Genomic DNA, 26,772 nt, shown 5'->3' with positions numbered 1-26,772 from the left:
CAGTAAAATAGAAACGAAATGAGTCCAGTCATCCCATTCCATTACCCAGATGGTCATCTCGGTCATCTTTCACCCGATCAACGTCAATCCTTCTCCGCCTTCAAGCAACTTTGTGTGGAGAAGGGCATCTATCGTCCAGCTACTACTGACATCCCTCCTTCGCATGACGATGCCACTTTGTTGTATGTTGATTCTCTCATTATCCACTGTTCACTTCCAAGATCTGATATCTAGTCATTGCAGTGGCGAGAGTTACGATGAAACACGTTCAAGATGACATCATCGATATATACACTGAGAGCTGACGACCTTCTAGAAGGTATTTGAGAGCGAGAAAGTTTCAAATACAACCTGCTTATGAACAATTTGCTAGTACGGAGAAATGGAGGAAAGAAAATCGCTTAGTGGAATTATTTGAGACTATTGACGTGGATGAGTATGAGGAAACACGTAGATTGGTGAGTTTGTCTTCATCGTTTTTCTCGCATAATCTTTTCTCCAAGACAATATTGTACTATCACATACCTTGGATAGACATCTTAGGCATCTTGAGACCAAAAGTAAAACTGATCTCTAGTATCCCCAATGGACAGGTAGACGTGATAAAAGAGGTTTCCCTCTGTACGTATTCGAAGTTGCACCTTTGGACGTGAAGGGAGTTGCAGATTACGAAAGAGCAAAGTCACTCAAGTAAGTCTCTCTTTACTACCTATCTATCCATAAAATTCCTGCCATCTCCTTATTCACCATTGTTTGAGTATCGAGTCATCATCGGATCGGGTACATTTAGCAGCATGTCCCAGCTAACTCCCAGAGGTGCAGATACGGACGATCGACCAGCTCCTCCTAAAATGTTACGTCTTTTTGCTCTATACGAATCCCTCACTCGATTCGTAGCTCCTTTCTGTACCGCTTCACGTAGACCGAATCCAGAGACACCCATCACTCAAGGGAACAATATCATCGATGTCAGTAGTGTTAGTTTGCGACAATTTTGGGCTCTACGAAATCATTTACAAGATTCTAGTCAATTAGCTACTGCTCATTATCCTGAAACCTTGGATAAGATATTTGTGAGTCACCTCCTTTCCCCATACCATAGCCAATAGTCATTCCTGACCTTCTCTTCTCGTGACCTACAGCGAAACACTCGCACTCATCTCACGCCTAACCATCCTTGAGCATGTCAGATAGCGTCGCATTCAGGAGAAGAAGATAAAGAACGCGCTGACATTTAGATAATAGGAGCTCCAGGTTTCTTCTCCACCATTTGGTCCTGGGTTAAGAGATGGTTTGACCCTATCGTCGTTGCTAAAATGCACATTTGTGGTCCTAATGACGTTCTCTCCACACTTTCAGAATATATCGATCCTCAACACATTCCTGTCAAATATGGCGGTCAACTTCAATGGTCTTTCGGTGACCTTCCTTCGTTAGATCCGGTAATGTTAGAACATCTGCAATGGGCCGAAGGTGCCGAAAGAGCTAAAGAAGGGAGATCATGGCCTATAGGACCTGTGAAATGGGATGTGGCAGAGGATGGTAGAATGGTCGCTGTAGCGGTAGGGACGAAAGATGGGAAAGGAAGAATGGAAAGGGTTGTGGTGGTTGATAGGAAGTATGAGGAAGTGTTTTATCCTGTGGATTCTGATCCTACGGCGGGGAAAGTGAGGGAGGAGTAATAGTATCAATTTAGCATTTCGTCATATTGTATCTTTATTTGTGAGTTACTTACATGTCTTCACTTACCTTCATTTTCGCATGCATTTGAAAGACGAATCTGTTCGCCGGAGATACGCATGTTGAAGGGAGTACGGGTACAAGTGGTGTACTTACAGTACTGAACCTGCGAGTCCAATGAAGAACATACTGATATGGACATCTCTTGTGATAAGTCATGGCTGATAGAAGGGCTTACACAAGGACATGGCATAGCATTTTCATAACGAACTACCTAATAACCAAGATATTTGACCGTTTCCTTCACTCTGACAATAGATCATACACTACACATCTGACTTTCTTTTTACCTCGCTTCCAAGGAGTTATGAAGGTTGAATCAATTACTCATTCTCCATCCTGTTCTAGCTGCCAATTGAGCGTCGACGGGCATGGTAGCAAGTGTCACCGAATCGATTTCACCGGTTCTATATTGTTCTTCGATCACGTCGAGTCTGACATGAGTAAGGATACGAAGGACTGAAGTAGAATACGATGAACGCTATTGAAGAGTCGTTCGGACACAAGCACAGATCTAAAATGACAGGTCTAGGAAAGAACGCGGATCTGAAGATGTCGGGAAGGGATAAGGACAGACTGGGGCTGAAAGATTGGCTGGTAGGGGTAAGAGGGATCGATGTGAGGGATAGACATTGATGAAAAGAGTAGAGGTTGTTGTAGGGTAGAGATAAGGGAAGAGAAAAAGGCTCTGTTGAAGGAATAAGAGATGTTCAGAGAGATTAGAGATAGGACGCTGAAAAGGGGACATGAGAGGAGGAAAGCAATGAGTGTGAGTGGATTGGAGACGAAACACCACACACTACACTCACTCTGCATTCCGTTTCTTATTCTGCCAACCGAGGAACCAAACCATAGCTGCGCTATAAGCGGTCATACCAAGGACGATACACCAAGAAGTCCTATAAGTCGGTCCTAACTCCGCATAAAAGACGTAAGACGAAAGGAAAGCTCCGACATTCGATAGAGAATTGGCTATTCCTATAGCTGAAGCTCTTTTGGTCATTGGACGTGGCATGAGTGAACCGACCCAAGGGTATGCGACGGAATATGCGGCGCTGTCAATGTCATCTTATGGATTCTTATCGAAACCAGACATTTTCACCGTTTCATGTCATTCATTTCTTTATTGTGTCATTTGGACGTGCGGAGGGACGTAGAGGATGTGAGATATAAGTCTGGAGGGAAGGGGCGAATGTATGACGACGTCTTATGAAAAAAGGGGGACAGGGGCACAGAGGAGAGAGGAGAGAGGAGGAGAAAGGGATGATCTCACAATGAACCCATGGCCAGAATATAAGTAGAAGCATAACGTCCTCCAGGAGAATCAACTTTAGCCAGAGCGATAAGCAATATAAGAGCGACAGCAGTAACGGCGAAAGAGATTTCCCAATGTAACACACGTTTCCGAGTGATATCTGCTGAAACACCCATGCCTGTCTGTCAGTCTTCTCCGTCCCCACTGTGAAAATTCCTCGGGGCTACATCTCGCCGCAGAGGTTGACAGGGTACACAACCCTCTGTCCACAGGCTTGGTGAGAGGAGAAATGATATATGTGGCACCCGACAATGGAGAGGCGAAACACCGGATGAGTTGACGCACGGACAATTTCGAGGAGGAGGATGGGGTCACTCTTTTGAAACGTGACTCACAGAATGAGAAGAGGAGAGCTACCATGTACGGTGGAGCTGACAGGAGGAGAATGGTGATCTTGTTCTTGTAGCCCATACCCTGTCTGATCATCAGCAAAGTCCCTTGATCGTCACCTCCATCATCTGATGATTCCCACATTCCGCCCCTCCTTTGCACCACTTTTTTCGTCCGCGTCTTCGGACATCATTTGTTGTTGGACGGGGAGGAGAGAAGAGACGATAATCCCATTAGAGTTGGATAGAAAAAGTTAAATCCTATCATGTTCGTGATGCAGAGCTGCAAGGTCCCGAGGCACCAGGTCCGATAATCCTTGACGGCGAGGATGAAGCCTTGGAACATGGTTGGCTCGCCCCCGATGTCGGATGGGCCACCGTCGCTGTCTATTCGCATGCGTGCGAGCACCCTTTCGATGGGCTTGAACCGCCGTGCTGTTTGTGGGTAGTCGGGTATGAAGAAAGAGACGAAGATGGCGACGGCGACGGTGATGGTTCCCTCGATGATGAAAATCCTGAAGGTCAGCCGGAAGGAGAATGATGGTGGCTCGACTGCTGACGTCCTCATGCTTCTGTCTTCTAATAGACTTGAAAATAAAGTGGGAGGGTACCTGACTGAGTGTAGAGAAGCAGAGGACTCACCACTGCCATCCCGCTATACCTTGTTTTCCATCGAGGTTACTGATGATACCAGCGGAAATCAGACCGGCAAAGGCCGAACTGATACAAATCCCTCCCACGTAGATGGCGTATCTTCGTCCGATCTCGGCCTTGGTATACCTGTACCGTCAGTGCTAACCAATGGAGAGAGATTGAGTACTGACCAACAAGTTAACCAGTAAGCGGCTCCAGGAAAGAATGGGGCTTCGGCGAAACCGAGAATGAAACGAACGGCGAGCAGGGTACCGAAGCTTTTAGTCGCTGCGGTACACGTGGAGATAAGTGCCCAGGCGCACATAGAGACAGGCTGTATGTCAGTCGGATCTGGTCTCAGAAGGTGGAGGAGAATGCCAGTGATGAGGGGGTGAGGAAAAGAAGAATGAAGCGTACCAAAAAGACGGAAGGTCTGGATTTCGAGAGGATCATATTGGCAGGGGTTTGCGCCAGAATATCTGACAGTCAGTCGACACACATACAACCAACCGGGAAATTTAAACGCACAGGAGATATCTGAGATTCAGCCAGCTTCTCGGAACAAAAGTAGCCAGCTCACAGAAGATACCATTGACCAAACTGTACTGATTAGGCGTGATGTGTGTGGACTCCGTAAGGCCAGAGACACGCGCCTGAGCGATGCTGTTCCTATCGACTAGAGCGGTTAGTACGTACAGTGTATAAGATGAACATGTCTTACGATAGTTTAATATGTACATAAGCACTGCCATGGCCATGACAATGACATCTAGCTTGCGAACAAGTCGTTTCTCTTGTTGAGCCCTCTCTTCAGGAGACCAAGACATTATAGTCTTATAGGCTTCGATAGTATCGGGATCATCGCCATAGTGTGTCCAATCAATACCGTCTATGTCTGATTTACTCTCGACATGAGTCACTTCGACCTTCTCCTCTATGTCTAAGGGTATTTCAGAAGCCATCGTGGTCAATAAGCGGGGTTGCCGAAGGATATGAGGGTGAAGGATGTCGAAGAGGGTGGTTGAGGAATGTTGGACTTCCGAGAGAGGCAGTGGGTTCGAAAACGACGTGGGAGGTACTGGGGGAAACAGGGACTCATGTGGATGGAAGAGATATATATAACATATGAGCAAAGTTGAATGGGACGCGGTCGAGATTGGAGATTTAGGACATTCTCAGGTCCCATCAGAAATTCGGAGGACCCCGCGGGGCACCCTCTCTCCCCTATCGCCCGGGGCTAACCCCGTATCTTCCCCACGCCGGACATGGGCGGGGGTAGCGGAGCATCCGCCATGACGGTGGTGGCTTCATCTTCTTCCACTCGATACTTCGGAGCTTCGGAACCCAGGTCCGTCGCGCGATCAGATATTGTCAAGTCGTTCTGAAGTCGTAGGTATGAGTGAGAAGTATGATAAGTCAGCGTGCGACCTACAAGCTAAGGAGATATCTCCTCGTTTTCATTCCTTCAGCTGTCCAACAATACCATGCCTGTTGCCGTCAAAGCCAAGCCAAGGGTATATACCCTCGAACCACTACACTCGCAAGCACTGGAGCTCGCTCGTGAGAAATTCGATCTGGTACTTCCAGACGACGAAGGATTCCACGAATGGCGCGAGAAAGCGGAAGGATTGTTGGCGAGGAACGCTATGGTCACACCTGAAGACGTGGAGGTACTCAAGGCACATAAGATCAGGTATATCGCCAAGCAAGGTGTAGGAGTGGACAATTTCGACTTACCAAGTCTAAAAGCAGCGGAAATTCCCCTGATGAACACGCCCGGGATCAACGTGAGTTACGCTCTATGTCACTAGGCCTACGATCGCGATCTACGAGCTAAGTTTCAGGCTACTGCTGTTGCTGAAATGGCTTTGACGTTGTTGATGGAGTGAGTGTCAAGGAGAAGTCGACATCGCGCGGGTTAAAGACTGACGAAGAGTGTTGCTCGGTCTGCGACGACAGTAGATCGAAGGATTAGACGAGGGGATAAAGTGAACAAACTTATGGGCTGGGAAGGTCAGCTCATCCGTGGACGCACTCTGGGAATAATAGGTGAGTAACTCACACTTTATTCGCACAAGCTGTTGCTGAGTAAAGGCGGGGGAAACATAGGTTTGGCTTTTGCTGAAATGTTCAATGCCGCTTTCCGAGGCTCCATCCTAGTATATGATCCCGTCATCGCTGCCGACCAGAAGGCCAAATGGACCGCCGTCATCCCTTCCGAACAGGTCAAATTCGTGACACTCGATGATCTTCTGGGTAAATCCAACATTGTCAGTGTGCATTGTCCTCTCAACAATCATACCCGCGACATCATTTCAACTCGTGAACTTGGTCTCATGAAGTCTACTGCTATCATTCTCAATACCGCTCGAGGAGGTGTGATCAACGAACCGGCACTCGAAAAAGTCCTTCGGGAAGGAAAGATCTATGGTGCCGGTTTGGACGCGTTCGTAGACGAACCTCCGTCGTTGGAAAAGTATCGAGGATTCTGCGAGCTCGACAATGTTGTCTTGACGTGAGTCCTTTGTCTATGAGTGAGAATGAGGCTGAACATTATCAGACCTCATTTCGGTGCGACACCAGCTGCAGTTCAACAGGAGACTTGTTTGAGTATGGTGGAACATTTAGTGGAAGCGTTCGAAGGTAAACCCCTTCGTGACCGAGTCGTCTAGTCTACCATCATGTTTAACGTCCTTTGATTTGATGTCTTTTTCGTACCTCATGATAGGCTTGTAAACGAGATGCATCCTCGATCATTTGTACAAATCTGCAGCATTACTTTGCCAAACCTTTTCCCAAAGACCTTGACCCACACTGTCACAAACACTTTTGATTAGACGTATATGAGGTCCAAGATCCACCTTTGGCAGGTCTTCCACTTCACCTTCTGTCACCGTATGCGGCCAATCGCTTCCAAACAACAATCCTTCTCCCCAACGCGTTTCCACCAATTGTCTAATGAGAGATTCGAAAGCTTCCACTGGACCGTCGGCACGATATCTATCCATAGCGGAGATCTTGATATACACCACACCCTCTCGTAATAAATCGAGCAGGTGCGAAAAGTCGGGGGAGTCGACATCGGAAGGATGACAACATGCCATGTGGTCAATGACGAATACCGTCCCGTATTTGTTATGAAGGTTACGTAGGACAGGTGATAATCGTACCCAAGTAGCAAGACTCAATTGAGCGTCCAAACTCCATTTCACTCCTGCAATAGCAAACTTATCACACATAGCCGCCATCATTCCCCCCAGATCACCTCCTTCACCTAAGCGAGTTTGATGAAGTCGAACGGACCGGATCCCTGCAGCATCCAAAGCTTTGAGGTTATCCACATCCATCTGATGCAAATCCAATACGACCGTCCCCCTAGCATCCCTTCCGGCTGCCTTGAACGCGGCGATCGCTTCTACAGTATGGGCAGGGTTGGTACCTTCGGGGAGAGCCATGACTATGACCACGTTTCGAGTGAGAGAGGCGTTTTGTAGGTCATTGACGGTACGTGCAGGAGGGCGATAAGGTGTGTTGGAAATGTACGGATGACGGATAGGATCGAAGACATGACAATGGGTATCCCAACCGTTCTCCGGGATACTTTTCGACGAGGTAGTCATCACGTCTAACGTATGAGCTCTGAACTCAAGGATTACCTCTGAACTCACTCTTCCACAGTCGCTTTCAAAAGCTCAAAGTAGTAACAAGTGGAGGATAGATCCTGACCTATCGCTTCCAAATCCACAGTTGGATAGGACCGGCTCTCCGGCCCTGACCGGTCGGAATCGAATGCCGTTCGATTTCCGAAATAAAATGTCAGCTCGACTATCGGAACCACCGTCATCATCAACTTCACCTCCGTCCCCCACTCTTTTCACTCCCTCCGTCTAGTCCGCGTTCACGATGGAAGCTCCAGCTTCGCCCATGGGGACCCGGGATAGGTCAAGCTCACCCCGGCGAGGCGCGACAGTTGACGGTGACTCTGCGAGGAGACGTTCACGGATGACCGTTCCTCGTTCAGCTTGTGAAGGATGTCGAGCGAGAAAGATACGTGTGAGTCGCCTCAATCTGACCCGTCAATATCCGTCAGTCTGGAGATCACAATTTGACAACAGTGCAACGGCGAGCGCCCAGCATGCGCAAGATGTTCGAAATTGAAGCAATCATGCGAGTACCAGTCTGTGTCTGCTAATTCGAGGTTGGTCCACTTGAGCCTGTGGAATCCACCTCAAGCTGACCGGCAGTTACATCACCGAATTGGAGGAGCGAATCAGACAGTACGAACGTCAAATGACTTCCCAAGGTCATGCCCAATTGACTTCTTCCTCACCATTTAGCCAATTCGCACAAATAGCCAGCACTTCTTACGAGAGGACCAATACTTCACCTAGTCCGTTTGGACCTTTAGAAGCTCCCGCAACGACATCGACAATCTCACCTCCTGGTAGTGGTCAGTTGCGTCCTCCGCCAGCGCAATATCTTCCTTCCAATGCTCAGCTTCTGGACACGTTTCCAACGGGACATGAACTTACGAATATCATCTCCGAGCCTCATCATGTCTCAGAGGGAGAGGACATACCAAGAAATGCAGTGAACAGGGAGGTGCTCCCATCTAGAGATGAAATCAACGGGCTCTTGAAACATTTCGAGTTCTACACCCTTGCCGCCTTTCCCATTTTTTATCTGCCTACGTTAGAGCGGCAGGTACAGGAGGTGTGTTTCGGAGGAAATGATTGTGGACCTGTTGATATTTGCATGGTCTTTCGTGAGTCTGTGCAGCATTCCCCTGATCCGAAGATGTGCTGATTCTCAGTTGTCCTGGCGGTGGCAGCGACTTCAATACCAAGAAGCTCACCTCTCATTCACCTGAAGCCTCAAGCAGATGGTCAGTCTCTAGTCCTTGGTGGTCGATCGTAAGCTGATCTTCAGTCTTTCACAAGCTGGTACTTCCTGTGCGTTCATTCCCTTGATAATGAAGCCGTCTGATGCATAGCACATGGAAGTTGCCCTGCGAGCTCCAGGTGTACGACGACTTCAAGTCAAGCTCATCCACCTCCAATATGTGCTCTATAACCCATCGGCTGGAAGTGAGTGAACATCTTCAAACTATCTCTCCCCAGCTAACATCATCCAAGATGTATGGGAACTGGCAGGAGGGGCGATTCGTATAGCAGTTGACCTTGCGCTTCATCGGGAGTCTCAACATCGACGAAGAAACGAACGTAGTCCTATAGAACAAGATCTCCGCCGAAGGCTGTTCTGGACGTGAGTTTTATTGTATATTAAAAAGCTAATATCAGTGCATACTGTATCGATCGTAATCTCACCATTGCCCTAGGTCGACCATTGAGTCTTCCTGACGCATGGATCAATACAATTGTTAGTCGAATCGTGATTTGAGTGTCAAAGCTTACCTCTAGTTCCCTATGACCTGCCATGACACCGCTTTCGACCATAATTCTGGGACTGAGGCTCCTCTTGCTCCATCCAAATTATCTGCTATACATCATTTCCAAGTTCGTATCCTCCAATCTGAGATTTATTATCGACTCTATACTCCCAACTCGCCCCGACCACCACACGAATGGTTCGATGAGATGAGTAAAAGAATCACGACTTGGCGTGAGACAGCGCCATGTGAAACAGGGTTTTGCTCGACGCAATGGCTCAACCTCAATTATCACATGAGCACCATTATCTTGAATCGACCTTCCCCTGCGAATCCTGATCCGGATGAAGAAGGGTTGAAACGAGCTCTCAAAGCTGCTAGTGGGGTCATGCGAACATACAAAGAGATGTATCGAGCGGGACGAATCAATTTTAGTGAGCCTCTAAATATTCCCTCTCTAAATGTACCTTTGACTAACTCCATAGACTGGTTATCCATGTATCAACTTTTTATGGCTGGTGTCACTTATCTGAATTCCATCTGGCAAGCCCATAGGAAAGGTTATAGTATCGTACCATCTTATGTGGACGCTTTACTAGATGTTCAAGTCTGTACAGCGGTGATGGAACCCCTTGCAGGTAAGTTTGCCTCGATGACGAAGAGAAGAAAGACACTGAAAAATAGCAATCACTCCTGGAACCACAGGATTGAGAGATGCTTTTGAGCATGTATCAGAAAGTATCATAAGACGTATCACCTCTCGTGCCACTTGGGCTTCCCGTCCTCCATCTCCTATACCACATCTCCCGACTCTCGACTCATCACTCAACTCTTCTAGCATGTCGCAACCCGCTCAGACATTCGAAGAGGCCGCGGAGATGGACACAGGGGATAGTAATCCACTGGATCAATTCTTCTTCGACCCTTTAGAGTTCATGTTTGATCCTTTGGGGGATTTGACAACTGGAGATTGGCACCAAGCCTTTCAGACCGTGGGTTCGGAGCCGTTTGGGGGAGGTCTCCCATCGATTGATCCTTGATTTCCATCTGTCAGCATACCATCTACATACAAAATCATTGCACCGTTGTGCTTTTCATGACAATAATCTCGGGACTTTAGGGGTGACGATGCATACTATGACGGTGACAAACTCTGTACCCACCACACTCATGCCAACACCTAAAAACTGCAGGGAACACCCACCCGGTTAGCACCTGGAGTGCTAATGTACTGAAAACAGTCCGATGACCGGACGCGGAGCTTCCGCTCCTACTGAACTCGAGCCAGCTCCCAACCGGCATCTCGACCGATGACTTCTCTTGTCGGACTATTCGTCCGAAATGCTGACCCATACCCGCTAAGCAGACCGGACCGATGTAATTTCAGACTCAGAGTATCACTGTCCAGATCACCTTTCCATCCCAACACCCCTCTCTGCATTTCATACAGCGACAACCATCAGAAATGACGTCCAAACCGACACTGAAACTTCGTCAAAAGCTCCAGGCGGGCGAAACGACCTTCGGGACGTTCTTGATGCTTCCTAGTCTCCGGACAGCACAAACTGTAGGGGGTGTGGGCTTGGATGTGAGTACGTTAGTCGAGAGATGGGACGTGAGCTAATTTTATAGGCTGTGGTGGTGGATTGCGAGCATGGTGGGTTAACTTATCATTTCGATCCCTTCCAAGCTTGTCAAATGAAAGAGACGAATGGGGTCAGGAATTAGAGGGAGAGAAGTATCATGATGTTCAAGGAAGAGTAAACGGTAGATGAATAGTCAAGGGGGATATACAGGGATCGAGTGGTGGGAGTAATAACTGATGATCAGGTGCTATTGGTGATTCCGACATGCACGTTTCCGTTGCGGCCATAGCGTCTATGGGATGTTCTCCCATTGTCCGGATTCGTGGTCCAGAAGGACCTTTGATCAAGCGTGCTCTGGATACCGGTGCTCAGTGAGTTGTGACTTCTTACCCTACGAGTTCTCCATCCCGTAACTCGCGTGGAGTATGAAGAATAGAAGAGCACTGTATGAATTTTCTAGTGCTCGTATGACTTTTCACAACTCGGTCACGTTGGTCATATGAACACGACAGGGGATAAGGAAGTGGCAAAGATACTGACCCTCAAGTGGAATCATGGTACCTCAAATCAACACTGCTGAAGAAGCCGCATCAGTTGTTAAACTATCTAAATTCCCTCCATTGGGTTTACGAGGACAAGGATCACCTTTTTCCGCTGCGGCACATGGTTTAACCACTCCTGAATATCTCAAATCGGCCAATGATACGCTGATCACTATGATACAAATAGAGACTTTGGAGGGGTTGAAGAATGTGAAAGAAATCGCTGCTGTTCCAGGTGTTGGTGAGTGTTCATCCTTCAACCTATACTTAAGTCACCTCTCTTCCATATTCGTGTTTCGTCATCCTTTCCCCCCTTGTCTCTCCTCTGCCCAAAACCCCAAAAACGGCCCGAAAGTTAGATTGGAAACTAAGTCGATAAATATGAGGAAGATCGAGGAGGTACCCATGATCGAGGGTAAGATGGATCATGTAGCATTTCCGACTAATGTGCAGATATGATCTTCATAGGACCCAATGACTTAGCTTTCTGTCTTTTAGGTTACACACCAGCCACAAACGAACCTAAATTCGTTCAAGCTATCGATACCATCATCTCTGCCGCTCGTGAAGCTGGTAAATTGACTGGAATATTGGTTAATACTGGTGAACAAGCAAAAGAGGCGAAAAAGAAATTCGATTTCGTTATGATTGGTGGTGATGTTAAATCTATGGTATTTTGGTTTGGGGATCAATTGAAAGCTGCTAGATCTTGAAAGTGGTAACATGTATCTGGTCTACTGGTCTTTTGGTCTGTTTCTCTTCTAACAACCTCAAGTTATCCATGGAACTTATTACGCTTACGTCATCTTCTTCACGCTCTGAGGATCTTACACCATCTAAAGATTCAAACACACTTGATCGGCAGGGGATGACACCACGAATAACCAGGGGTATGTACAGTATGATCCGTGTTTCTAGGGTCAACGTCATGTTGTACATCCCCTCACCCTTCCGTCGTCAAGCAACCAATACTCAGCACCTAGCGGCCAACAAGCAATGCTCACCATCACCATCTCATCCTTCTTAATCTTCTCAAAGAATCAAACATCAATACACAAATCTACACCCAACTCGAAACAGAAAGAAATACAGTGAGATACTATGGCCCCTGTCAAATCCGTTAAACGATCACATTCTTCCTCCCCTTCTCCTTCCCCGAAGGCAAAGAAACCCCGTGGAGGAAAGACAGACAGGGAGATATGGACTAAAGAAGATGTGGTCAAGTTGTACAATTTGATTAACCCTCGACCTGTGAGTGGTCTCTTCTCTCTCACCTCTTCTGAGTACACTTGACCAATATCATGTGTATTGACGTATATCACCAGGGAAGTGACGTTTGATTGGTCAAGCTTGATCGTTCACGTCAGCCTTCTCTGTTGACTCACAAACCAAGTCTCTGGAATCTGGGATTTGGATGTATAAGTTATGTGAAGAAATGTTGGGCATGGTGACAGCAAAGACATATGTAGTCATCATTAAGTGACATGTGAGAGATAAAGTTGAGAAAAAGAAAAAGAAAGACTCTCGACTAATCACCAGACTAAGACAGATTGGAAGATGATAGAAACCGAAATGGGTAAAGGGAGTAACGCATGTCGTATGAAAGTACGTCTCCCATTGTCCTCTCTCTGCAAAGAAGCTACTGGACTGACTCATAGTGGCGCGGCATGGAAGCCAAGATCCAATCTACCGTCGCGGCAATGGGCGAGTGAATACCATGATGCATCAAAACCCGATGAGATGAGTTGTACAACAAAGAAGAAAAATGATGATGATGATCCGATGAGATATCGAGTGTAAGATGAATTGTAATCATATGGAACACCGTCTCACGTCTTTGGTCCTCCTTCCAAACGCCAGACTTTGATCAGACCACTTCTGTCACCAGTGATGACACAACTAGAGAAAGACGTTTCGACAGCTCCTAGAGCGCAAATGGCATCGTAGTGAGGACGAAGAGGCTGACGATGGGTAAGGACAGCATGCCGATCGGATGGCTGACGATTCGAGCTAGGATGTGTGAAATATATTGCTGGTGCAGGTGTATGTGTCACTTGTCTAGAAAATCAGTCGATTGCCTATATCTTGTGGTTAAGAACATGAAAGAATAGAATGTTGCGGGAGAAGGTGATCGAAGAAACACTCACTTGAACAAGGCCTCTTTCTCCTTTGCTGATCCACAAATCACAAAACCTTCGTTGGGGCGAAGTAAATCCCAATACCTCACAATCCTATCGTCACCAGCCGTGACTAAATATCCCATATTCCCCGAAGGAACAGGTAAACCATCTTCGTCCCTTGCAGGCAGACCGACCATCCCTTGACCAGCTAACAATGCCAACACTTGAGACGGCTTCTCTTCGTCCCACTCGCCTGTTCCAAAGGGCGTATCACTTTGCGCCAAAGTCGACACTAGCTCCGTCTTGTTAGGTACTCTCCATTCTTCTGAGGTCTCCCTGGGAGAGTTGACAGGTGCTTGCTTGGAATTCCGTACTTGATACACTTCAACCACTTTGCACGTCTCGAGGTCATGCGTCTCCACGATGGGTTCGTCCGTTTTGTTACGAGAGCACGAGACCATAATCCATTTACCACCGCCTTTAGATGGATGAATCGCCATAGACTGGACTGAGCCAGAAGAAGGCCATGATTTGATCAAGAGTCCAAAACGCAGATCCCACAATGAGAGGATACCAGACATGGTACCGAGTACGATATAATGCTGCAAGGGACAGATGGCGGAGATGGCACCGAATTGAAGGGGATGTTGGAGACGTGTGGTGATTTCCATGGTGCGAATGTCCAAACGGGCCAAAAAGGAGGTGGAAGTGACCAACAGTAAGGATGAATCTTCCATCAATTTGCATTCAGTACAAACGAGGAAGAACTCACCTTGTATGTGGGCGATATGAGTGACGAACCCATCGCTATCATCACCTCTCCAAGTCCGAACACATTCAATCTTTCCATATTTCGTGGAGCCGGCGGAATGTGCTACATGCACCCTAAGTACATGCAACTGACCATCTTCTGCCGCCGCTGCCAAGCAATGGGTGTTCTCAATTCTACACATGGCCGAGACAGGGGCGTCCATCTTATATGCCAAACGTGGTTTGGCACTGACATGTCGTTCCAACCTCGCAGAGTCCCAAATCAAGATTTGTGAATCCTCTGATGCCGTCGCGAAGAAGACATGGTCTGGTGAAGTAACAATACTGGTGATCGTTCCTATATGTTGTGTAAGATGTGCGATCATGGTGACGCCTTGTGAGGTGGTTGACTTGGCACGTGTGCGTCGTCGACTACCAGACGCTATTCGAGGACCGAAATCTAATAGGGGCTGACGATAATTGTCCAGATCGATCTGCTCGAGGAAGGCTTTGACTCCGGGGTCGTGACCTTCATAGGAGCTGGCGTACGGTCCTATGGCATCTCGCGGTACCATTGGTTGGGCTCCGATAGTCGGAGTACTTCGTCCAGAGGTGATAGTAAGAGGATCGTCATGAATCGAGGTAGTGCCTACGGCTGTCGTGTGTACAGCAGCGACGGCAGCTGCTGCCTTTGTATCCGCTTTCTTTCGGGATGTCCGTGGCATGATAGTGAGGTCCAATGTGGAGGACAGCGTAGATTCCGATGGACTAGGTTCAGGAGCGGGCATACTGGGTGTGGAGAGAACTGATTCTGGTACACGTGAAGGAGGTTCAAGGGAAGCAAGACGTTTTCGAATTTCATCCAAAGGATTTTCCCCCGCACGATTACTACGGCTCACAAAAGAAGTTCGCGCACTGGTTGTATCGGCGAGCAAAGGTCGTAGACGTTTCAAGTCGGACTTGGCATCCACGCCAACAGTGCGTGGACTAATGAAGACGGTTTGTAAGGTAAGGCCTAGTTCGGTGAGGGAGATGGATTCGGATGCCGTGAGAGCAGTCTCAGGAGGAGAATCTTGGGTTACTGATTCTCGTCTATATGTCAGCATACTATATACTCAGGAAAGACGAAGCCAGGTGACGTACGCTTGAGCTGCCCGGGCCTGTTTGACAAGGAAATCACTCATAGCGCGAATCTTTTCTTGGTCTGCGAGTGGGATGGACCTATCCTTCAGAGTCAACCTATACCGTCAGAAGGTCACGACGATACCAAATTTCACTCACACTTCAGCCTTCTTATTAGATTTGCCACTGCTCTTCGTAGACAAGCTGTCCGTAAGTCCCGGAGTAGAACCATGCAATGCAGCATGCCTAGCCGCTTGAAGCGAGGCGCGTGATAACTGAGAATCAGATTCGATCCGGATGAAATTCTTTGGACTCACTGGGGGTACGAGAGCGGCCAAGATGGACTCGACGTCGAGCTCAAGAACATCGGTCTGAAGCATTGTCCTCACGGCAGGGTAAAACATATACCACACATCTGAAGGAGGTAGGTTGCGTGCAGCAGCCGCTATGAAGCCCACGGTACCTTCGTTGTTAGACTCCGTCGACCCCTCCGTCATTCCAAGAAGCTCACCTTGCCGTATCCAGGCATTCGGGTGAACCAAAAAACCCCGGATTGTGCCGCAGATATCCCAGAGCTTTACTCTAGTGAGTAAACCCAGGGAACTCAAACTGGTGAGAGAGACGATGACTGCAGTCACTACTGCCTCTTCAGGATCTGCGCTTCAGCCACTGCCTACTGTTGTTTGTACAGAAAAACTCACCAGCTAGAGCTTGCGACATCAAAGGTAAAACATACTCCTCTATGGCCCGTATTCCGATGAAAGCCCCGACACCTACGATACAGTCAAAAAATCCCAAACGGAGGTGCCAATCACGGTCATTGAGATAGGTCATGATGTGGCTCAACACGGCTTCGCTCGATTTCTGTCTACCGAAGAACAAGCAGAGATCGGCAATGGACGAAAGCATTGATCGTTTGACGCTGGAAGCTGGGTCGACGAGGAGAGTGATGGCTTGTTCTTCCACGATAGACTGTATGTCCGTGATCATCGAGTCATAGTCCGGGTCGCCAGTGATCGACGAGTCCGAGGCTGGGTGACTCAATTTCATCGACTGACCAAGCTCAAGCATTCGCATGGCAGCGCTTGCCAAGCGCACTAGTGCCTTGGAATATGTGGAACGGACGAACACATCGGAATCGATGGCGAGATGACGCATGTTGGGCAACAGGTATTCAGGGATAAAAGTGGCATTTTGTAGAGTAATAGAAGTGACGGAATCGATCTGCGAAGGTCAGTCATGCGCATTGGAAGGATCCTCAAACTGACGACTTTGACAATTGTGCGACATGCTTCGGCTCGAACGATAGCCACGTCATCGGAGAGCAGTTCGACGGCGAAAGGAATGATACGATCGACCTTGTCCTCATCCTGTAAAAAGGGCATGAGGCGGAGGAAGAGATGAAGACCGTTGAGTCTAGATGATGGCCAGAGACAATTACGAATGGAAGAAGTGACGATGTTGAGTATTAACAAAGCTGGACCATCTGACATTAACATCCTGTTCAAACTTTCCCGCACTCACCTGAATCATAGCTTGTGCTTTCCAGATGGACGGAGAGAGACTCCCATTCTTCCGACATTCGATCTATCTTGTTGCCCGGTTCAGTAGCCAGTGATTGTAGGAATCCTTGACCCGTATTCTCGGGTACCTCAGTTAAGGAGGAGACATACTCTCTAAGAAAAGTATAGAGATATTCTGGGAAGATTAGACCTCTGTAGTCTGACAAGATATGGTCGAAGGAGGGCCGATCTCGTGGATCTCTTGAGAGCATTTGCCTTATCATTGCCTAGTTGTCAGACTTGATGTAAGGAAGATTTGAAGTCAGAAACACTCACCTTTACATTGTGATCTTCTATGTTATCCAGAATTCCATCAAGCCCTATAGTGCCTTCCTTGTATGCATATAACTCGCTAAGGTTGAACACTGTTCTTCCATCCGTCCACATCTCAGCTAAGACACAACCACAGCTAAAAACATCCATATCTTCCGTCACTCGTCCATCCCGTTTACCCCAACCCTCGCCGTAATCTTTGCCAGCCACGGCTGCTGCTCGCTTTTCCTCGGCAAGACGAGATCCACTTTCGTAAAATCGTTCGGGAGCAATGTAGCAGGTACGTCGAGCGGACGTATCGAAGAAGAAAGAGAAATCAGATGGATCGTCCAAAGGTAAGAAAGTGGGTTTGAAAGAACTGGAAAAATCTGTGACGAGCACGGTGAGATCAGAAGTGACGAGTACATTCTCTGATTTGATATCTCCATGAGCAACCTTACGGAGTCTGGCATCTCGAAGAGCTATGAGTAGTTGGAAAGCTATCCATTTTTTCTCGATAGGTGCAAGGTACGGTTGTGTGCTGTCAATCAATGGAGGTTCACCACATCATACGAAAGAAATCACCTGACACGGTCATATAGGTTGGAGCCGATCCATTGGCGGATGAGATACCCTGCCTTTTCCGTCTCTACAAAAGCTTGGTAGCTATTACAACTGGGAAGATCAAAAAGTGCGTCCCTCTCGTCTATTTGTCAGTTACATTTGATTTTTGTTCTCCTTCTACCACCCATTTATACCTGATCATGACATCCATGTATACCTGATCACGAAATGAAAAGCGTGGTTCTGTGAATGGGAAACTACCAGCGACCCTTCTCCTTAGACCGTGAATGGAAGTTAAGAGACGACGACTCCTATAGTAATGGCATAACACCAAACATGAATGAATGGGTAGATGGTAGATGGTAGGAGAAAGCAGCTGAGCTCACTCTTCAATCGACGCTGTATGACTCGAAGTGACATGGCCGCATCAGGTTTTATGAAGATCTTCAAGACAAGAGGACCATTGGCATGTCTTGCCAGGATGGTCTTCAGAAACCGAGAGGAGGTCAAACTGAAATCAGTTCTTTGTAACATGTACCACCCACCGGACCTAACCTCCATGTCCTCTAAGGCCGAGGAAAGAAGAATCTGTGCTCCGTGAGGTGTTCTCGTCCGTGGTACGCATGATCACCCAGTGTGTCAGTGATCACGGAGCAGTACCCAGCACGTAGCATCACATGATCACGAGGGGAGATAAAGCAGAGATAAGCTTTGAGGAGAAGGAGGAATATTGGACATACCTCTTATCATAAGAGATTTCATTCCCAAGTTCAGCGACATAAGAATCCAACGCCGTTGAGCTACACGTCAGCTGCTCTTCGTACTAGTATGACGAGTCCACTCACGCGCGGGCCATGGAAGATATGTTGCCCATGATCCGACACCTCTTTGCTCTGTGGCATTGAAGGGAGGGAAAGAAGAGAGGCGAATGTATGTATTTTGCTTTGGTAGTGAGAGAGGTGAGGTGAGCGTTGGTGATTGTCAGTTCCGACGGAAGCAGTGACGTCGTTAGTGCCCCTCCAATGGCCAACGGCCAAGGAGAGGAATGGACAAGTCGGTCAGCGTTTGAAGTTTTGAGAGCCCTGGACAAACATGGCCAAGTACAGATGAGTGCAAAGACTACAATCATGGAGTGGGTGCATTCAAATCCTATGCTAAAAATCACAACAAAAATCATAATCATCTAACCCCCAAAAAACCCTCATGATCTCATGCCAATTGCGCGTGAACAGGATCCACCACCGTCCTCAACGTGTCCAACAACACCTCTGTTCCTCTTTGTATTCCCCAGAAACCGACTTGACGCATCCTTTTAGAGTTGGCGGTCTCCGATGAGACGTGATAAGCCAGTGCTGCGTATATTTGATCCGAGATGGACGTTGTGAGGCCAGCTGTCAAATCAGCAGGGATTTCTGTGAGGAATGAGGACCAAACGGTAAGTTGGAAAAAGACGGGGCAACAGGTGGTAGTGTGTAAAAAACGGAGAGATGTCACTTACTCTCAAATAAAGTCCAGGATCCATCAAAGTCAGACTGGATGTCAGCTGCGTCAATGCCGTCGGAATGCAGCAGCTCACCAGATCCGCAGCGACTTGACAATGTATAGGCACCAGAGTTCTGTTAGCACTATTCATCAGCTCTGTCCAATAATTTGGGATCCGCAACTGACTTGATAAACGCAACAATGGGTCTCATGATAGCGTTATTCTTCACACTTATATCCGAAGTGAAAACAGGTACAGCAGCTTTGAGATCTCTGAACCTAAGATCGATATCCACGATAACTTGTCTTCTTTCATCTTCTGGTCCTGATGTGACGTTAGGACTGGGTGCGCGGAGAGGAGGTCGAGCGAGTCTAGCTTGACCAGGTGCGAGTCGTTCACTTGCAGAACTGACAGCTGAAGCGGCTTCAATGGCAGTGTTTGTGGTCGAGACGAGAGCGTTGTCAGGGTGTACACCAGATTGAGTGATGGTAGCTACATTCCGCCCGATCTGGTCAAAGATCGCTTTGAAGTCGACTTCGTCATCTGGGTGATATGGGAATTTGAAGTCTAGTACGGCATCAAGACGACCTGAGGTGATCCATGAGACAGGACCAGTGTGACCAGTAGCGTATTGAGCGTGTTCGATACCTAGACCATCTATCCGGAAGCGGGCCTGGAGATAAGCATTTTTGTACAATTCCTCTCACACAAGCGAGCCTATACAATTGAAAGTTGCCTCGCAGAATCCACATCGGTGACGATGACAAGACGATCACGAGTGTGTAAGAGAACATCAGTAGGGCTTGGCATAGAAGCTTGCTTTCAGGACAAGCAATGCAGGAAGACGACAAAAGGGATGGCGCGAGATGTATAAGAAGGCGTCAACTCGCGACGTCACTCACCATACGCTTAATCTTGCTCTCCTCCCCATTTCCCTTCCCAAGCTTCTGAGGCATGTGTAGACTGAACAAACAATTGTCCAATTGCCCCGTGATAGCTTCGGCACTCATGATATCGTAGAACAACCATCTCTTCCTCAATGGACCTATCGAAGCGTTGAACACGGAAACGTTGTATGGTCTCTGGCCACCAGGTTGATATACCGTCACGAGGGCGTCTTCCACCTGAAAAGATTCAAGTTCAAAGTCGCCTTTCCGTGTGGGATGTCGGAAGTCCGCGGGGACGAGGGATTTGTTGTGATCCCACCATACCGAACGGCGGTCTAGAGTGTGAGCATCAAGTCCAATTTGTTCCCCTGACCATATTCCGTCATAGTCTATGAGGGAGACATGATAGTCAACGGCAACTTGGCCGCTCAATCTGTCCGACTGCATGACAGAGCCAGAAAAAGATCGACGTGTTCGTCACGAGAGTAGAGGATGGGAAGAGTCTGGTGGACGATTGCACGAATGAAGGAAGTGAGAGCTCACCAATTACACCCCTGACACCTTTCACCCTAGCATCTTTCACTAAACCCTTCCCATCTAACCATCTCATGAAACTCAGAGTCACCTCCACCTCATCTAAGTTGACATCGAACATTGTATAATTCTCGCTTTCAGGTGCGGGCGGTACGGAAATATATGTTTCTGGGGAGACTATATTGGTGAGGATAGGTACTGCGGATGTAAGGGTTCTAGTGGTATTTTCGGTAGATCCTGTATCTCGATCGGAAGAACCAGGAGAGGATCGTGGTCGACGTGAGACGAAAACGTTGCGGAAGGTGATTGTGGATGCTCCCCATTTTGGTACTATAGCAGATTCGAATCTGTGTGTCAGCTTTGAGTCCGTTGGAGATTCTTCTGCGATCAGTGTTCTCTGGCGAGCTCGATAGGACATATCAATGTCATCTAGTCATAGCCTCAACTCAAATTTCGACACCAGACAATCCCGCAAAGTTCTGAGATGCCAATATAAAGCGTTCAAGGTATATGGAAGATATGACGTGACTGGAGTACTAGAAGACAAGAAAAGAGGTGGTACCCACATGACAGTCACACCTGTTTCTGAAGTGAGATAATCAGATATCCATCTTGCGACATATTCCTGTAAAGACAAACTATTCAAAGTGAATAAAACAGCAGAAACGAACGTAGTCCTGATTTATGAGCTACACCTCTATACAATTGGACATGTCTAACTCACGTTCCTATCAATATCCATAAAGCTGGACATTAGCGAATTTCCATCATCTCCTCTCGAACAATTGTCATACTGTCCCCAAACGAACAACAAGTCTTTAGAAGACTGTCATCACTACAACACCAGCTGAACGTGGAGGCGAGGGCAAGGAAAAGAAGCAAGATTTACAGAATATGACAGAAAGCAAGAGACGACAGATACGAGGAAGATTATTGAGTAGACTGACTATTTCCAAGGACGAACCAACTTGCAAAAGCGCTCAAATCATCCACGTTAAACCTTCTCCATCCTCTTATCGTAAACCACTTTAACCGAATTCTCAGTCTTTCATACCATCCGTTCGCTGCTTTTAATAACTCTTCTTTCGAAGGACGATGAGGTGAGTCGAATGGTTGAAGACGAGTTTGACGAATGAGACGTTGTATGAAGGGTACGTAATCTTGTGCGTGATCTCGAATTCTGGGAGGACTGAGTGGGTTTGGTGAATTGGTTGGATTGGTTGGAACGGGTGGGTTGGGTGGTTTGGGTGGTTTGGGTGGGGGTTCTGAAGCATGATCAGACCGTTCATGGGAAGGTGAGGGAGTTAATGAAGATATTCCTGAAGGTTTCGAAGAATGGGGATCGGAAGAAGAGTGAGATGAATTAAGATTGGATGAAGAGGAAGAGAGAGAGGGGATATGAGGGGAGTTGGAAGATTTAGAAGGTAAAGGGGTATGAGGACAATTAGGACATGTCGAATTATCAGATGAATAATTCCTATTGATATATCTTAAACTTCCCTTGATATCGTATCGTCTTAATCTCGAAAGGTATTCGTTCTTTCCCAAGATCCTGATCCTGATCCTTGGATCGATTTGTGAAGATAGAAGACGGGGAATTATCAAAGGTCTCAAATTCGTGTATGGTCGAGGTCCATGGAAAAATCTGAATTGTCGATACATTGTATTGTTGAACTATGATAAAACTGTTGACATCTTTATGGTCGTTTCTCGTCGAGAGAATCCTATTTAGAAAGACCGGGAGGAGAGATGTGGATATTGAGAGGAAAGCTGAAAAGTCGGAGGATGAATGCTACTTAGTTGAATGGAGAAGAAATTCAGCTCTCAGCTTTTGTGTCGTGTGAGTTTTGTATGTGGCGTGCGTCATGATCACTACTGGCCCGCCACTGGGCTTGTACTTTGTCCTTTTGTATGTCTTATCTATTATGCAGCATGCAGCATGGAAGCAAGGTCAGTAGAGCCACCTCGTCTGTATGATCATTCGCTGCTCTAAGCTAATGTCACTGTAAACAAGACGGTCTGGTCAAAAAACGGCACGAAGAAGTCACATTTTCATGGCATGACAAAAACCTTTGAAAGCAAGCATCATCTAGAAACCCTCAACCGTAATCATCTCATCTTGGAGCTTTCCCATCACTCATCGTCGTCTCGTCCCTTCATTATCCAGTCATTGATACAGATTACACTTCCTTATCCGAAAACCATTTTCTTTGACGCAATGCACTGAGAGTCAGTCCTGATCTGGTCGAGACGAGGGGGTAAATTCAGGATCAGAACGTCCAAGTCACGGAGAACGGATATGGGTTGGATGTAAGGGAACTGGTGGAGAAAACCTGAAAAAGTAGAGCGGGGGATGGAAGGCGGTGGACGAGTTAGAGATAGAAGTTAACCCACCTAATCATCATGTTCTTCAAAAGCCATCCCCAACCCCGATCTCGAACTGGATCGTATACTGCTCAACCTACCCGCATTACCTGATAAACTCCTCTTGTGACCGAACGGTGATGGTGTGAGAGTATGAGTTCCCATGAGTGTATGAGGCCATCTCGATTGTGGTGACATCCCTATCCCCGAACCAATTCCGACGCCTTCTATCCCCGAACCTCTGTTCAACTCTCTGAAAAATTCACTCGGTTCAGATCCCATAATCCCATGAGCTAAACTTCTCCTGATAGGTGTCTCGACCGCACCCGATGCCACCCTTCCTTTCCCGCCTAATGGTGTGAGTGAGAACAACGATGGTCCGCCCAAGTTGAAATCGATATGTCTACTTGGTGTCGAAGTGACATCGAAAGCATCATCGTGTCGCGGTGTCGAATGACGATTGGGTCTGATGGGTGCTGGTGTTGAAGGAGGTCCATTGCCAGGTGTATCTTCTGGGAATGTGAAATAATCCGCATGCTCGTATGACAAAACCCTCGAACGATGTGGGCGGCGAGGGGAGGAGATTTCTCTAGCCACAGGAGTTCGGAATGTCGTAGTGGGTGCCATGGCAAACATGGGAGAAGGTGCTAATGCCACATTGGCAGATCGAGTATGAAAAGCTAGAGGACCTCTTTCACGATATGTCGAGGAGGATGAACCAGAGTCGGTCGCCATGATGGTTCTTTGTAAAGCGAGGATATGATGGACACAGCGAGGACAAGACCAATATCCTCGTAGAGACAATTCGTCGGTTATCCCTTGACATGATAGATGATGCCATGATCCACATCCATCGCACGATATAATCTTCCCTTTTTCCGACGTCGAGGGGTCACCACATCTGCAATCGATCGGACCACCGGGTTCATACTCCATGGTCCGTTGGCGTAGACTCACTAGTAAAGCAGATCTGGCATCGGCTTCGATTACGGGTCTCTTGCGTCGACGTTGATTGATCAATGCTTGTGCGCGGGAAATGTATGTCGAGACAGCTTCAGCTTTCGAGTTGGGTTCCAAAGGAATCATATCTTCTCTGTCTTCGTCGGAATCCTCGTCGCTCATAGACTCGAGATAGCGTCGGATCAATTCAGCCTTTTCCAGAGCCTCACGACGTAACCGAGTCATCCCTCGTCCGCCAGCCAGAGCCCAAGGAGCCTCGTGATCAGGCCAGTCGGGACGGATGATGACTCTGGTCCGATTTGATTTACTCGATTCAATCCAACGATCCTCTTCCTCCTGTCGCGTTTCCTCATATATTTCGGGACCATCCAACAGGCCGATGAACCTGATAGCGGCATCTTTCCTCAACGCCACCCTTCCAACGTTGCTGATACGGGTGCTGACCATTGGTTCATCCAGCTTGACGTCCGTCGAGAACCGCTGCAACCGTCGTACCACTTTGTATTCTTTCGTACGAGGAGTGTCATCTACTTCTTCAGGCAAGGAAGCTCTACTTGTCATGGCCGGCGTCCGGAGCTGGGAAGAGCCTCCTATAGTTGAGGTGGAAGGTCCGCTGAGCCAAGCCAATTCACTCTCCAGCACTTCGTCCGTAGCCACTTGGGCATGACCGGTGGCGTCGATTGCCAACGAGGGGATCGTCTTTTTTCTTGGGGGCAGAGTGAGCAAAGTAGACGTCTCAGTCTCTTGGATACCCTCCTGGTCATTCGACAAGTTGATTCGACGTCCAAGCTCTCTGTGTCGGGCTATAGTGACACTTTGTCGTCTCGCAGGTTCGCCATCTGATTCCGAGGTGGGCGGTGGTGAAGGATTTGGTGGTGGGGGTTGCACATGTGTGGGGAGACTGACGGTGGATATGTCTCGCCCAAGCGATGGTGGTGTGGGTAGTTGACTTGGGGCAGTACTAGTGACGCTGACATCGTCTTGTCTGGGACGTTTGACTGTCCTCTCCTCCTCCATCTGCAATAAAGGTCGCTGTGGTGTCCGAAGAATCCGGGTCGAGCCAATTTTACCGCCACCGCTACCGGACGCTCTTTTACGCTTTTGGCTAGCACGGCCAGTATGTTGCATGGCATGGTAGTTGTTGCCTGCCTGGGGGGTGACATCATGTCGAAGAACTGAGGATGTCAGGGGATAGCCGTCGGGAGGACCGTATGGTGAGTAGTGGTCGTTACCGGCGGGAGTGGGGAAAGGGGGGGCGTACATGCCGTTCATGGGTGTCCAATGCTCGTGTCCTGGCATACCAGTCCTAGTGGGAGTGAAAGGAGGCATATGATCTGCAGGGCCATTGTAAGGCATGGGATGAAAATTTGTCGGGGGCATGACGAGTGAATGAGGCATGTCGTAAGATGATTGCTGAGAGTTTGATTCGGTAGCAGAGAGCAAAGAGGTCGAGGGCGAAGGCATTGCCTGTCTAGAATCATCGTCAGCCATGTTCATGTTCCCAACGGCATTTGGGATTCATTGTATCATTGTCCGATCGACATGAAAGGAGCTTTGACAGGAGTCACTCACTCCTTTTCGGACCGGCCAGAAAGGGAGCTGTTGACCGGTGCCCAATCTGTTATCAACTGTTGTGGATAATGCAGTTGGATCGGGTCTCTTTGAGTGGAGTGGTACAAGACTCCGCCAGTCATTGGTGAAGGAACAACAGAGTAGCGAACGTTCAACTCCTGCACCACGTAGAGGGGATGTCCGCAGGTTGGAAAAGGGTGGACTGGGCATGTCAGCGGATGGCGATACAGAGTTCGATAACGAGGGTATGTCATGATGCTGTGATAGCTGTGAAGTCGAAGGAGCGGATCAAGTGATCAACAAGGTGATCAAGGTGAGATGTGAAGGAGAGGGAGGATCTGTGAAATAGAAGGAGACAAGTGTATAAGAAGGAAAGCTTGGAGGTGTGACATATTAGGAGAGTACCGAGTCAAGTGAATACCAATATGGGGAGAACGATCGAAGTGGGCTTCAAGCCAAGAGAGGTAACGTGCCGGATGAGGTGATATGAAATACCGGCAGTTGACTCACTGTGAACAGAAATTTATCCACTCGATTTCGATCCTTTATCTGGTACTTGTTGAAGTCTGAGACAAAGTTACAGGATGGGGGCGCTATTGAGAAGCAAGTTTGAAAAAACGAGTCTGAGGGGGTCCGTCGACAAACAAGATCCGTCGACCTTGACACAGGAATTTCAAGAGGGAGATGAATGTTGAGTGAATGACTCAGGGTGTGGAAATGAGGAGGGAATCAGGACCTAGCATAGACATGTGCCCTGTGGACGTTGATCTAATAATGAACTTCAAAGATGGCTGATGGGAGAAACGGTAAAGCGACAGTCGGTAGAGGGTATGACGGTCGGGACGATCTGTGTCCAATCAAGTCAAGAGGGACTAATGTGTGGAAGTGAATGGGAGTAGGATGAGGTCAAGAGTTAAGAATCGATTGTCGTGGCCGGGAGGATGGGGTGATACTCTGTCAACTGCTAGACAAGTCTCAACGTAGAAGGGGCAATGGCTGATTATAGCAGAAAGTATGAAGGGTGATTATCGAATTCTGTGGAGTCAAAGATGAAGGCTGAGTAGATGA

At 47.8% G+C, this 26,772-nt stretch overlaps 8 protein-coding genes across 8 annotated transcripts; 3 read left to right on the top strand and 5 right to left on the bottom strand.

The window, feature by feature from the left end:
- Positions 1-15: 15 nt before the first annotated feature.
- TREMEDRAFT_32771 (uncharacterized protein) lies at positions 16-1,682 on the top strand (the record flags this gene model as incomplete). Its single annotated transcript, XM_007005925.1, has 5 exons — positions 16-182; positions 317-458; positions 578-681; positions 791-1,073; positions 1,239-1,682. Coding segments are annotated over 5 exons (1,140 nt in total), but the record flags the coding sequence as incomplete, so codon positions are not given.
- An 863-nt stretch (positions 1,683-2,545) lies between these two features.
- Positions 2,546-4,979, bottom strand: TREMEDRAFT_32780 (uncharacterized protein; the record flags this gene model as incomplete). Its single annotated transcript, XM_007005926.1, has 9 exons — positions 2,546-2,795; positions 3,014-3,158; positions 3,382-3,473; positions 3,609-3,899; positions 4,027-4,164; positions 4,209-4,351; positions 4,435-4,496; positions 4,598-4,693; positions 4,739-4,979. 9 exons carry the CDS (start codon positions 4,977-4,979, stop codon positions 2,546-2,548), a joined length of 1,458 nt encoding a protein of 485 aa, XP_007005988.1.
- A 522-nt stretch (positions 4,980-5,501) lies between these two features.
- Positions 5,502-6,689, top strand: TREMEDRAFT_33125 (uncharacterized protein; the record flags this gene model as incomplete). The annotated part of the gene is made up of 5 exons (XM_007005956.1): positions 5,502-5,804; positions 5,862-5,902; positions 5,954-6,066; positions 6,112-6,532; positions 6,578-6,689. The coding sequence occupies 5 exons, from the start codon at positions 5,502-5,504 to the stop codon at positions 6,687-6,689; spliced, it is 990 nt and encodes a 329-aa protein (XP_007006018.1).
- Positions 6,690-6,744: 55 nt separating this feature from the next.
- On the bottom strand, positions 6,745-7,719 carry TREMEDRAFT_72072 (uncharacterized protein). Its single transcript, XM_007006217.1, has 2 exons — positions 7,686-7,719; positions 6,745-7,642 (listed from the first exon to the last, which is right to left on the bottom strand). Exon 2 carries the CDS (start codon positions 7,635-7,637, stop codon positions 6,771-6,773), a length of 867 nt encoding a protein of 288 aa, XP_007006279.1. The 5' UTR covers positions 7,638-7,642; positions 7,686-7,719; the 3' UTR covers positions 6,745-6,770.
- Positions 7,720-10,871: 3,152 nt separating this feature from the next.
- TREMEDRAFT_69498 (uncharacterized protein) lies at positions 10,872-12,247 on the top strand (the record flags this gene model as incomplete). Its single annotated transcript, XM_007006216.1, has 5 exons — positions 10,872-10,994; positions 11,039-11,063; positions 11,237-11,363; positions 11,540-11,775; positions 11,988-12,247. 5 exons carry the CDS (start codon positions 10,872-10,874, stop codon positions 12,245-12,247), a joined length of 771 nt encoding a protein of 256 aa, XP_007006278.1.
- Positions 12,248-13,242: 995 nt separating this feature from the next.
- TREMEDRAFT_44965 (uncharacterized protein) lies at positions 13,243-18,806 on the bottom strand. Its single transcript, XM_007006020.1, has 15 exons — positions 18,750-18,806; positions 18,645-18,704; positions 18,291-18,415; positions 17,926-18,046; positions 17,365-17,881; positions 17,051-17,315; positions 16,795-17,012; positions 16,228-16,750; positions 16,038-16,181; positions 15,844-15,989; positions 15,686-15,801; positions 15,548-15,643; positions 14,427-15,496; positions 13,682-14,384; positions 13,243-13,592 (listed from the first exon to the last, which is right to left on the bottom strand). The coding sequence occupies exons 1-15, from the start codon at positions 18,776-18,778 to the stop codon at positions 13,364-13,366; spliced, it is 4,362 nt and encodes a 1,453-aa protein (XP_007006082.1). The 5' UTR covers positions 18,779-18,806; the 3' UTR covers positions 13,243-13,363.
- Positions 18,807-19,027: 221 nt separating this feature from the next.
- On the bottom strand, positions 19,028-22,470 carry TREMEDRAFT_72070 (uncharacterized protein; the record flags this gene model as incomplete). The annotated part of the gene is made up of 10 exons (XM_007006215.1): positions 19,028-19,295; positions 19,403-19,436; positions 19,481-19,529; positions 19,573-20,060; positions 20,290-20,609; positions 20,818-21,155; positions 21,375-21,485; positions 21,533-21,554; positions 21,756-21,997; positions 22,091-22,470. 10 exons carry the CDS (start codon positions 22,468-22,470, stop codon positions 19,114-19,116), a joined length of 2,166 nt encoding a protein of 721 aa, XP_007006277.1. The 3' UTR covers positions 19,028-19,113.
- Positions 22,471-23,202: 732 nt separating this feature from the next.
- On the bottom strand, positions 23,203-25,826 carry TREMEDRAFT_63846 (uncharacterized protein; the record flags this gene model as incomplete). Its single annotated transcript, XM_007006110.1, has 2 exons — positions 23,203-25,603; positions 25,705-25,826. 2 exons carry the CDS (start codon positions 25,824-25,826, stop codon positions 23,203-23,205), a joined length of 2,523 nt encoding a protein of 840 aa, XP_007006172.1.
- Between the last annotated feature and the right edge of the window lie 946 nt (positions 25,827-26,772).

Source organism: Tremella mesenterica (genome assembly GCF_000271645.1).
Source record: "Tremella mesenterica DSM 1558 unplaced genomic scaffold TREMEscaffold_9, whole genome shotgun sequence".
NCBI lineage: Eukaryota > Fungi > Basidiomycota > Tremellomycetes > Tremellales > Tremellaceae > Tremella > Tremella mesenterica.
The sequence above is the reverse complement of the archived record's forward strand: the minus strand, read 5'-3'. Positions and strand labels throughout refer to the sequence as shown.

Excerpts from the sequence above, each read along its gene's own strand:
- TREMEDRAFT_72072 (XM_007006217.1), bottom strand. The coding sequence starts at position 7,637 with ATGACTACCTCGTCGAAAAGTATCCCGGAGAACGGTTGGGATACCCAT.
- TREMEDRAFT_44965 (XM_007006020.1), bottom strand. The coding sequence starts at position 18,778 with ATGGGCAACATATCTTCCATGGCCCGCGC. Across the intron at positions 18,705-18,749 it reads ATATCTTCCATGGCCCGCGC|CTCAACGGCGTTGGATTCTT; the intron begins GTGAGTGGACTC and ends GCTGACGTGTAG. Across the intron at positions 18,416-18,644 it reads GAAATCTCTTATGATAAGAG|TTTGACCTCCTCTCGGTTTC; the intron begins GTATGTCCAATA and ends AACTGATTTCAG.